The 13019-nt window shown below is 46.3% G+C and overlaps 1 protein-coding gene across 1 annotated transcript in view; it reads right to left on the reverse strand.

The window, feature by feature from the left end:
- gabrz (gamma-aminobutyric acid type A receptor subunit zeta) overlaps positions 1 to 5719 on the reverse strand; it is a gene marked incomplete at both ends in the record, with an annotated part of 21407 nt that extends 15688 nt beyond the window's left edge. Inside the window, one exon of the mRNA XM_080834176.1 lies at positions 5667 to 5719. Coding sequence (XP_080690302.1) covers positions 5667 to 5719 — 53 coding nt within the window. The remainder of the gene's footprint in view (positions 1 to 5666) is intronic.
- Between the last annotated feature and the right edge of the window lie 7300 nt (positions 5720 to 13019).

Here is a 13019-nt window from a genome sequence, read left to right on the forward strand (position 1 = left end):
GAAACTAAGGCAGGACGGAGAAGAAGAATCCCGTCAAACGAGATAAACTGACAGGTCCTCATTCAAGAGCACCACGGCCTCCCTAAGGGAGTCGGCAGAGAGGACCCGGTAGACGATCCTGCTATCACTGCCACCGGGGCCAATTGCACAGGATTACCAGCTGCTACTTTTAACTTCCGGCGCCGACGCAAGTGGCAGCCTTTCCACGTAGCTCCGTTGTTTTCGTGTCTTTTTAGCGTTTTTAAGTTTGTTTGACCTTATATACACTTTGCTTTCTGAAGCACTGTGTAGTTACCTTTATATCCTCCTAAATTTCCCTCGGGATCAATAAAGTATCCATCTATCTATCTATCTATCAACAGCGCCACTGGTAGTTGGATAACTTTAATGTAGCATCATCCATTAAATTGAAGACTTATTTTATGAAGTTTTTTTTTTTTAGAAGATTGGGTTTAAAGTTGGAGCACTGTTTTAATCTTTTTTTAGTAAGGTTCAGTAAAGCTGTAGAGCATTTAGTTGCAACCAAACTGAATCTTCCTTGTCTTTAGAATTACAATTCACAGACCAAGCTACAAATGTATCTAATGCTAGCAGTAAAATAGCATCTCCATTCTTCTTTTGACCTGATCATAACTTAAGTTCCTAGGTAATATACACAGACCGTATGAAAGATTATAACTACTGCAGGATAGGCTTCGCTGCTAAACATTGTTTGCACAGCATATCATAGGTTAAGTGCCCCCAAATCTAAATTCACCAAGGTCAACTTGGTGAACTCACCAACATCTGTTTAAAAAATTACCTGAACTGGATTGTTTCATAACAACAGCTGGGTCACAGACCAGCAGGATTATTTTAGCCACTGCCAACTTGGACTGTGTGGCGTATTACGTGACCAACTAACTGTCCATGTAATACACCATGGTTGTATAAAAGAACAACTGCAGGGGGGGGGGGGGGGGGGGGATGACTTCACGCACATCCTCAGGTGTTCTGGAAATGTACTCTCTGCAGGAACACCTACAGCAGGGCCAAATATTTAAAAATGTCCACAAAATGGCCTCTAAATGCAAAAAGCGTCCAGGTAAAAACAACATGTTTTTGAAAATCACAGATACTATTTCCTTCCTGGTTCTCTCCTGTTGTCATTAAGGGTCAGTGTGAGCGGGCAGCAAGGCCCCTCTAGAGTCCTGGTTGTTATCCATGCTGAAAGAGAGCAGGCTTGTGTTTGTCAGAGCTCCCTAAATCTCTCCCTCCCTCTTTGCCTCTCTCCTTGCCTCTCTCCATCTATCCCACCGTCCTTGCCTCCCTAAATCTCCCCCCCCTCCTTGCCTCCCTCCATCTCTCCCTCCCTACTTGCCTCCCTAAATCTCCCCCCCTCCTTGCCTCCCTCCATCTCTCCCTCCCTACTTGCCTCCCTAAATCTCCCCCCCCTCCTTGCCTCTCTCCATCTCTCCCTCCCTCCTTGCCTCCCTCCCTCTCTCCCTCCCTCCCTCTTTGCCTCTCTCAATCCATCCCTCCCTCCATCTCTCCCTCTCTCCTTGCCTCTCTCCATCTCTCCCTCCCTCTCTCCTTGCCTCCCTCCATCTCTCCCTCCCTCCTTGCCTCTCTCCATCTCTCCCTCCCTCCCTCTTTGCCTCCCTCCATCTCTCCCTCCATCTCTCCCTCTCTCCTCGCCTCCCTCCATCTCTCCTTACCTCTTTGCCTCTCTCCATCTCTCCCTCCCTCCCTCCTTGCCTCCCTCCCTCTCTGTCTCTCTCAATCCCTCCCTCCTTCTCTCCCTCCATCAATCCCTCCCTCCTTCTCTCCCTCCCTCCTTGCCTCCCTCCATCTCTCCCTCCCTCCTTGCCTCTCTCCATCTCTCCCTCCCTCCCTCTTTGCCTCCCTCCATCTCTCCCTCCATCTCTCCCTCTCTCCTCGCCTCCCTCCATCTCTCCTTACCTCTTTGCCTCTCTCCATCTCTCCCTCCCTCCCTCCTTGCCTCCCTCCCTCTCTCCCTCCCTCCCTCTTTGTCTCTCTCAATCCCTCCCTCCTTCTCTCCCTCCCTCCTTGCCTCCCTCCATCTCTCCCTCCATCTCTCCCTCCCTCCTTTTCTTCCATGCCTCCTTGCCTCCCTCCATCTCTCCCTCCCTCCTTGCCTCCCTCCCTCTCTCCCTCCCTCCCTCTTTGCCTCTCTCAATCCCTCCCTCCATCTCTCCCTCTCTCCTTGCCTCTCTCCATCTCTCCCTCCCTCTCTCCTTGCCTCCCTCCATCTCTCCCTCCCTCCTTGCCTCTCTCCATCTCTCCCTCCCTCTCTCCTTGCCTCCCTCCATCTCTCCCTCCCTCCATCTCTCCCTCCATCTCTCCCTCTCTCCTCGCCTCCCTCCATCTCTCCCTCTCTCCTCGCCTGCCTCCTTCTCTCCCTCCCTCCTTGCCTCCCTCCATCTCTCCCTCTCTCCTCGCCTCCCTCCTTCTCTCCCTCCCTCTTTGCCTCCCTCCATCTCTCCCTCCATCTCTCCCTCTCTCCTCGCCTCCCTCCATCTCTCCTTACCTCTTTGCCTCTCTCCATCTCTCCCTCCCTCCTTGCCTCCCTCCATCTCTCCCTCTCTCCTCGCCTCCCTCCTTCTCTCCCTCCCTCTTTGCCTCCCTCCATCTCTCCCTCCCTCTCTCCTCTCTCCTCGCCTCCCTCCTTCTCTCCCTCCCTCCTTGCCTCCCTCCATCTCTCCCTCTCTCCTCGCCTCCCTCCTTCTCTCCCTCCCTCTTTGCCTCCCTCCATCTCTCCCTCCATCTCTCCCTCTCTCCTCGCCTCCCTCCATCTCTCCTTACCTCTTTGCCTCTCTCCAACTCTCCCTCCATCTCTCTTCTCCTTTTCTTCCATGCCTCCTCACCCCTTCTTCACCACTCTTATCTTTTTCTCCTATCCTATCGTACCCACAAGTCCTTGTGGCGAAGCATTGCCTCTGTTCCCAGCACAGAGGTTTATGCATTAAAAATGATCTTCTTGCTTTTAATAATGTACTGAGCTCTGCCATAGCCACCCAATAGATCGGGACAGCAGGGTAGGGAGTGTACGAGGGAGAGAAAGAGCTGGCTACAACTTTTTTTAAAGCTCTTTGTGAAACCAACCCAAAGTAGTGCGTAATCAGGCAGGCAGTGTCAAGAACACTACGTGTACAACAAGCCCTGGCATACAGCGAGAGGGGAACTGGGGTCACTTCATAGTCAGGCGGCAACATCACAGAAAAGCCTTAATGAGTAGTAAATTAACTTTGGTGGCTTATCTCCCATCCATGGCAGAGTCTTCACCATGCAGGGGAAGAACGGAGCCAGGAATTAACTGATGTGCCTGTATGCCACTGATAAAAAGCCACGTTGATGAACTCCAGTGATGGGCTCTCCAAAGCAGGCTATTTACCAGTACATCCTGCCATCATAACAAGATCCAATTTAACCGCATGGACAATGACGAGCCCTTTTCGGGCAGACTAATCCTGCAGAGGTGCACCCATAGACATTGTTTGTCATGTTTATTTTGTGTTATTATGTATTCTCTCTCTATTTTTTGATGAGAATTTGGAGCTTAAAGGTACAGTCAACGATTCGAATCCAATTCACTGTTTGTCACTCTCACGGTCCTCTACTTGTCTGTTCAGTATTTGTACTCAAAATCTCTAGTGTTCGTACACAGTTCTGACTCTGTAAATGGGAAACAAACATAGTGGCTCAGACTACCTCTTTGCAAATGATGTGTGGCTTTCTTTCTTTCTTTCTTTCTTTATGTCTCTCTTCTCTATGTTTTTCCCCTTTATCTGTCTCTGGTGTCCTTATTATTTTCTCTTTTTCTCACTCTTTCCCGCCCCTCATTCTCTCTCTATCTCTCTGTACCCCTCTTCCTCTATGCCGGCCCCACCCCACCTTTCTCTGTCCCAGGCCAATTTCAGAAGATCATTCCCCCGTCTGTTCAACTGGCGGGCGGCGTGGAGAGACAGATGGTGAGGCAGAGTGACATACCATGCCTTACCCCCACCCCACCCCCCACAGACACTTCTTTGATCTGTCCCAAAGAAGACTGCCCATTCACAGAAAGCACAGATCACAGGGGCTGCAGTGGACACACATACAAACACACACACACACACACACACACACACACACACACATACACGCACACACACACACACACACACACACACACTTCCTGTCCTGGTTTGACCTCTAATTACACTAAAGACAGAAGTACTCCTTTTACCCCTCTCTCTCACACACACACACACACACACACACACACACACACACACACACACACACACACACACACACAGAGACAGACACACACGCACCTCTCTCTCTCTCTCTCTCTGCCTCTCTCTCTCTTTCTCTCTCTATCCCTCTCTCTTTCTCTCTCTCTCTCTGTGTCTCTCTCTCTCTGTCTCTCTCTCTCTCTCTCTCAGCTCCTATTTGACATGACACTGAAACCATGAAAAGTCCCCAAACATTGCTTCTTCCATCACTCTCTCTCTCCCTCTCTCTCTCTCTCGCTTCATTTTAATGGGTCATGTGTAATCGTGTCAGCGCATCGGGGCCCTTGCGAGCACCGATAACATAGAAGTGGGACAGGATATCAGAGGAATCCCTGGGATCTGACTGTCGCTCTGCCCCCCTGCTCCCACACCTACACACCTACGGTGCATACATACATCCATCCCCATTTGCCAAGCAGTCTACGGGGATTAGCGGTAATACCATCCAGCTAGCGGTAGCACCTCTCTCTTTCTCTCTCTCTCCTCGAGCCCACATAATCCTGTGTGAATGTCTGTACTTTAGGCAACCGTGGCTTTTCAAATACTGCCAGTAGTGCATCAGTGAGTGTGTGTGTGTTTGAGAGAGAGAGAGAGAGAGACAGAGAGAGAAGGAAGAAAATAATTAAATAAAAAACGGGTGATGCTTGTATTGTTGCCAGGGCAGCTACGTCAATGTTCTGAAGCAAAGCTTATCACCCCTGAGGAAGAGAAGAGCAGAAAATAGGCAGCCACCTCGCACTTCCTGCCCTCCATCGGAGAGACTCATGGGACATTTTTTGGCATACGCAGCACCTGAATGAATGATGGTTTTTTTAACCTCCACCCCCAGCACACATAAACACAGACAAACACATGCACAGACACAAACAGCATACACCTACGCACACACACACACACACAGACAAACCACGCACACACACGCACAAACCAAACAACCTAACCGCGCACATACACACTGCACCCAGCTCATGTTAAATCAGAACAGCAGCAGGGAAAGAGAGAAGCTTGAGATTTGCCTTTTTCTTTACAGGCTCCCCTTCAAAGAGCTTCACCGCCATTCGTTTCCATCATTAAAACCTGATTGGCCTCATCGATTCAAGCACTGTTTGCCTTCCATACAAGAACTATTATGGGATAATGGCGCCTCGGAAGGGAGCCTTGTATTGGTAGTTTGATACAGCCATGGGTGGAATTATGCTTCTCCCAGCCAAACAAGAGAAGTAATGCTCCTGTTGTACCTCAGTAATGAGCTCTGTTACGATTCTTCTTTCTTTTGCAGCCACATGCATGTTTCTAAAGGGGGGGTGGGGGGGGGGGGGGGGTGAAGGGAGAGCGAGAGCGAATGTGAAAAGTTGAAAGGGAGAAAGCGCTGGCCTGCGGACTTACCCACTGATGATGAGAATGAGGAGAGCAGGCCCTCCTACTGGAGACAAGCGCATGGCTGGTTGAATTGTCAACGTTTTTCTAAGAAAAGACAGACAGACAGACAGACAGACAGACAGAAGGGGAGAGAGAGAGAGAGAGAGGTGTGAAAGGATGTATTGTTTCATCTGCTGCAATGAATTATGATACTGGTGTGATCAAGCATTAGTGCCGCCTGTTGCGTAAACAAAAATAACATGAATGTACATCACATAACATAAGGTGACAAGCGGCGTCTCTGTTCTCAAGTTCATCCTTAGGTGCTGGGTTGAAACTGTTCAAATTCATTTCCAAAGGAGGCCCTTTGTTCGTGGAAGCATCCAGACATTGATCAACGACAACAAACAAACAATCTGCATGTCAGGCTGTTGTTAACTTTGCGCCGACAAGACAAACCCTTTACAGCATTGCAGTTTTAACCGTCACATCAGCCCCCACAAGAGCAAGCTCTCCCGCTTTCAAAAGACGAAGCACCGCTGATCCTAGACAGATGGCATCACACAGAAATGCTCGTCTGCACTCCGTGAAACTTTTGCCATGACACTGAACGGCCATGTCTCATTCATATTCCACAGCACATATTCCTAAGAGACACGTCATTTGTATTTTTAGTCAATCCAAACAAAACAGCATGTGTGTAACTTTTGTGACATCTCCTTTGTCTGATTGCTCGTTGCATAAATGTCTCTAAAAGCCGTTTGACATCTGCCTGATTGGTTCTGCTTAAGTGTTTTTGCCGAGGAGAGGTGACGTTGGAATGAGCCCTCTGAAGAACCCTCCATGCCCCCCACCCACCACCACCACCCCAGTCCATCCCCCGCCTCAGCTCAGGCAGCGCAGTGAAGCTGCTTGACATCAGCATTGTTTTTCATTCTCACAGTGATAAACTGCCTGCCTGCGGGGGCAGGCAATAAGGGCTTGCGCCCTTCAGTAATATTTCTCCTGTCTTATTTAGCTGTGCCCCGGGCTGTAGAGTTGCTGAAATGAGACGAGGTGGAAAGGGGCTTCCAGGCCTCCAGAGGAAAAACATGCTTCTCTCAAACTTCAGCTCTACTATATGTAGGATAAAGTTGTTGTCCAGCACAAAATCCCTTCAAAATAAAAAAAAACACTTGATGCTTGAGTTGTTTTTTGTGCTCAATTGCCAATTACTACGATGTGGACCCTAAAATAGAAAAAAAAAACGTTTTGGAGCACAAAGTGAGAAATTGTGTTGTGACTATGCAGTCTGGAAGCCGAATGCACGGCTATGGCATTGCTGAGAAAATGTTCAACTGGTTGACCTACATAATGTTGCCGCGGCGCAAATGTCGCTTCAGTTCAAACCTTAATTTAAATGGAGTCTGACTTGAAACACGGCATGCGCTGTAAGTACATCCCTGTGATTGAACATCAAAGAAACTCAAAAAAAGTCATTTTTTTTTCTCCTTACCCCTTACGATCCTAAGAACTCTTCTATCAAAAAACTATTGGGATGATTTTTAACAGTAATCTAAGTAATTTCCACCTTCCACCACTACCTGGTACTTTTAACTTCAGTGTACGCAGTCTTTACTGATTACCAACAGCCAGCACTTAAATATGTTCACACTCCTCTGTATTCCTGTCTGTATTCCACATTCTACCTTGCAGACTAAGATGAAGGTGTTGTTTATGCTGTATTTGCATAAACAAACACCATTATAAACTTTATGGATTTCATTTACTCAGGATCTCTACGTGTCAGCACATTACCTTCATCATTAAACCTGGCATGAACTATGCTTGAGAAACCACACTGGTTTCTGTGAAACGTTACGAAGAATACTTGCTATGCCAATTGCAGCATCCTAATGTAATAATATATACAGTGTGTCATCTCAGAACCATAGGATGATCCAATTATTGTTGTCCAGTCCAATATCATTAAGGCAGGTGTAAGGACATGACCTGGGCTTGGTGAAGCAGTAATATCTTTAGCACAAATCTGTGAGCATGTAGGTTGTTGAATGTAGCTTCTGTATATCACTGTGACATGGGGTCTTATATGACACTCATAACTGCACAGATTCTCAATCTCCTCAAAGTGTATAATCCTTATGCTCACAAGGAAGATGATTGAATGACCACAATCTAGTTCACCCCTCTGATAGATTAGTGGGACGGAAATTCAGAAAAGAGGAGAGAATGCCAGGGAGCAGGCAGAGGCGGCATGTCAAATCTGGTCATCTGATAATCATATAGATGAAGCGGGAGGAACAGGCTCTGCCATGGAGCTCAGCTGCAGGGGAATGGTGTCTCTGCAGTAGACAGGGGGGCACAGTGTTGCTCCCTGCACAGTTTGTATTTCTCTCTGGTTCATGCACACACACTCATATAGATAGATATGATTATGCCATGCCTTTCACATCCACAGCCATCTATATAGTATGACAATATTTCTGATATGATACCATCTCAAGGAAGGTATGTATTTTCATTTTATGCTATTTCCAGCTATCTACCTACATTTATATATACGAATAACGAATAAATGTATATGTGTGTGTGTTTGTGTGTAGGAGAGAAAGAGAGAGAGTTTTTGAGTGTGTGTGTGTGTGTGTGTGTGTGTGTGTGTGTGTGTGTGTGTGTGTGTGTGTGTGTGTGTGTGTGTGCGTGTTTGTGTGTGTGTGTTTGTGTGTGTGTGTGTGTGTGTGCGTTTGAGTGTGCTATACATTTACTTTTACATACGCACATATTAACCACTTGTATGCCAATTCATGTGTATGTGTGCAAGGGAAAACATCAACAAATGCACTCAAACAAAAAAATAAGGTCAGTCATACGCATGAGAGAGAGAGAAAAACAAACACACACACAGTGTAAGCATGTGTCTGGTCTTGCATTTTCAAGATTGCTGTTCTGAGACATTTGGGCCAATTTGCTGCTCAATGCTCAGTGTTCCAGCAGTGGAGATCAGTGTGCAGCTGCCCTGCAGTGAAGCTAGACAATAGCCCTGTCTCCACACAACACACACACAGACACACACAGACACAGAGCGAGAGAGACACTCACAAACACACACTCACACACACCAACACACACACATACACACATCAATACATATATAAATATGTGCACACTTAGAGATATTGTTTAACAACTGACACAGTTTTGCTCAATGAGATGTTTGCATGACCATACATACATGCCATTAATACACATGCAAACAAAGAGCACACACACACACAGTCTGACACATAAGCTCACACATGGACACACACACACACACACACAGACACTCACATGAACATACAGAATAGTGCTGAGCCTAATTTAGACACAGGGCTCGCATCTTGTCATGTGCTGTCATGAGCCCAGCTTGACAGCGCTCCCATAAGACTGGCTTTCAGAGTCAGCCTCAGCCTGCCCATGCCTCAACTCCTCCCGCCGGACCTGAGTCACCTGGAGAACAACAAGGTAACCCATGTCCACATACCAAACATGTGGGCCACAAGAGAGGCACAAACACGCACACACACACAAACACACACACACCCACGCACACACACCAAAGTGCAGAAAACTTTGACGCACACCAAGTATGACAACTTTTTTCTCCTGTCTCAGTCCTTCTCAGTGACGTGCGGTGAAGTCAGTACGAGGGTAGGCACTGAGTTATGAAAGCCAGATAACCTTATTTATTGTTTAGGCTAATAGGCTACGTGACAACAGTAGGTAGCTACAAGTGCGGCACACAGGCACGGTCGATCGATATATATTAAAAAAAATCCAATCACGATAACATATCGTACTCTCAGTCTCGCACACGCACGCACACACCAGTTAATGTCCATCATCAGAATGCAACCATCTTTATCATTTACCAATTATGTATGTCAGTCAGCATGAGAACACACACTGCTCAATTGAATATGAAAGCAAATGGCTTGCAGTCGGCATTAATTCAACCCCACACTTATCATTTCAAAATTAAGCTCAAAATAGTTTCTAACTCACCTGACTAGCACAGCCACAATGCCAATCTTTTTTGTCATACCAGTCCGTTTGAAAACGACCATTTTTGGTCCCTTTTTCTGCAGAAGTTCATTTAGTGTTGGAATAGGCCTCCCTCTTGCTAGTTACTCCTTTTTTCTATTAAAGTCGAGTTTAGAGAAATGTCTAAGTTCCACAATATCGGTAGATACCGCTGTTGTCATTTTTACTTTGATTTTCGCGGGGATTACGCTTAGCTGGTGTAATGACGTCAGCTGCGCAAATGTCCAGTAATATCTCAATTTTAATTGGTCCATGTTTGATACGTAACGTAGATGATTACTGGCATAACATATTTACGTGCAAAGGCACAGTAGAGTTGTGCCTTTCGACGTACATATTAAATAATACAGAATCTAAGTGCGCATGCGCGATATGAGTTTTTCGTTGCCGTTCAAAAAGAATGGACAGTAAAGGCACTGCTTATTCTACCGGTTTTTTGTATTTGTTTATGCGTAACTGATACAATTGTCATCGTAACGTCTAAACAATTGGAATAACGTATGTATTGCATGTATAAATCACAAGAATACTCGGTACAAATACAAATACAAGTTTATTAAATAAAATGATTTAATAAACATTTTTACGTTTGAATTTTGTCAGGGTAGGCAGTGCCTACCTTGCCTACCCTGACTGCACGTCACTGGTCCTTCTCCCTCATTGAGCATGCTTGAGCTGACTTGGGCAGAGATATACGTACGGCACGAACGCACAGTGATGCATAGTCACACACAAACAAGAACACAGATACACACAAACACACACACACACACACACACACACACAGACACACAGACACACAGACACACACACATTTATTGGCTGCTTTTGCGGCGCAGTGGCTTTTCTTTCCTCTCTGCCTCAGAGGTACCGTCACAGCTGCCTGCTTGACGTGTGGTCCCATACATGATGGCTGTCTCATCCCCGGTGCCCACCACGCTTCACTCAATCCCCTTCATTATTTATGATCTCAGGGCCGGGGGCATTGTTCTCCCAGCCCTGTCCCATGTAGGGGGCACGGCTGTGGCACTCAGCAGGTGGTTAGGGGAGACAATGGCCTTTAAGTGCCCCAAATGAATTATCTGGATCGAGTGTAGATGTTGTAACAAGTACAAAAAAGACAAGAGTAAGGAGTGTTACACAAGTTTCATTATGGTGAGAGTATGAGCGGTAGGAGTCTTGGGTGATGCGAGTCCAGGGATCTCATTTGTTCTAGAAATGTTCAATCTACAGATCTATGTGGGGTGTTGTAGAATCACTATGGCTGTGCTTCAGATGAATAATTAAAAACTCACAAATAGAATATTCATAGTGTGTGTGTGAGGGGGGCTGGGGGGGTTTATGAGGTTGACATGTTCCTCCCCAGCGATAGAGTGATGCCATGTACATCTTTGGAGTGAGTGACCCACAGCAGGACCTGGACTGATTTCCGCCTGTGTGTGTGTGTGTGTGTATGTCTGTGTGTGTGTGTGTGTGTGTGTGTGTGTGTGTGTGTGTGTGTGTGTGTGTGTGTGTGTGTGTGTGTGTGTGTAGAGAAAGTCTGGCCTAGAAGCATGCGCCATCTGGCCGGAAGCCCTGTGCCCACTGCCCTGGGTCTGCACTGCCTTGTGCCCTACACTCCCCAACACACACACACACACACACACACACACACACACACACACACACACACACACACACACACATACACACACACACACACACACATACACACACACACACACACACGCACACACACACACACACACACACACACACACACACACACACACACACACACACACACACATACACAGGCTCAGATCAATCCACGCAAACACAATTCACAATTCAAACACCATTTTCGCACACAATTAAACTGTCCATATCGTTTAAACGCACAAATACACATCTGACGTTCACTGAAAATTGAACATTGGTGATTTTTACTTTGACTTAAAATAACCATGCCTACAAAGGATTGATTATGTCTATTATGCACAGTATGCCCTTTGTTTGACCTGGACTGCATGTATTCCACTTGTATTGTGTACACTGAGCATCCACATGTTCTTTGCCGTGCTTTTCACAGCAACTGTATTCAAATGTTTTAAGCCAAAAATCAAAATTGAATGCTATACTCGTGCAATGTATTATACATTACATGTAAAGTGTTTCTGCTCACTCTCTCACTCTTTCTGCCTGTCACTCACTCCCTCTCTCACTCCTCTACATCCTACCATTTCCTTAAGAAAACATTGGAGGGGACTGGCATGTGACTCAACCATAGCCACAGGCCCATGTCCAGAGAGTGAGGTGTCACTCATTAGGAGTGACAGTTGACATCTCCAAGCAAGCCAGGGACCTTGAGATGCAGGGCCCAACAATGGCAAGATAAAGCAAAAAAACACAGAGGCCCTGGCAGCCCCCATATCCTTCCCAGCATGCAACAGGGGAGAGGGTGCCTCCATGCTTTTGGCAATTGCGGTAGTCATTCACCTGGGCCACGGGTCATGGGTGTCCCGGGCAGCCATGATCACGCAACAGATACACCCACACAACCAACTGAACAGATCTGCTCGCTCCCCCTCCCTTACACTTCTCATTAGGAGAGAGGGACAACAGTACTGACTGCCTTTAAAAGCAAACAAGACGCTTCTTTTTGTTCCATACATTTTTCATGCTCAACTCTGCTGACTTTGGCCGACGTTCACGATAAAGACTCGAGTGAGAAATCTAGGTCAGGGGAAGACAGGAACTCCTAAGCATCTAAGTCATATCAAAACCAAAGCATTGCCTTTTTGTTTGCATCCTTCTGTCAAAAACTGAAGGGGAGTTAAAGAAAAATCCTTTTTTTTCATTCATCCCACCAAAAAGCCAAAAGCAATCAGGCCTGGGAGAGGGAAAAAACTGTCAACAACCACTCCAAATATAAATCCACTTATATATCAAACTCGCAAAGTCTATCAATCCGCTGCATCAACAGGATATTTCCCCATTTGAATGAAACCAAGCAGCACTTAAGCAGACGCCACAGGCTAAAGAAAGAAAGACATGTAATCATCTTTTTGCTAATCCATTTTTGATAATAAAAAACACAATTCGTGTCCTCATCTCTTTTAATACAGAGCAAATACAAATGTGACGAAGTCAGAAATGTCGTCCGTGAAGATTATCCAGTTTAGTCTCAAGGGATTCTGGAACCTTGAGTGAGCTGCTTTGTTTTGACACAGTTGGCACTTCTCATAGTGTGCTGCGGAATATTAATTAACTCATAACATTAAAATGATCGATTCTACAAGAGGGCACTGAGCAAAGAAG

Source organism: Sprattus sprattus (assembly GCF_963457725.1).
Source record: "Sprattus sprattus genome assembly, chromosome: 3".
Taxonomy (NCBI): domain Eukaryota; kingdom Metazoa; phylum Chordata; class Actinopteri; order Clupeiformes; family Clupeidae; genus Sprattus; species Sprattus sprattus.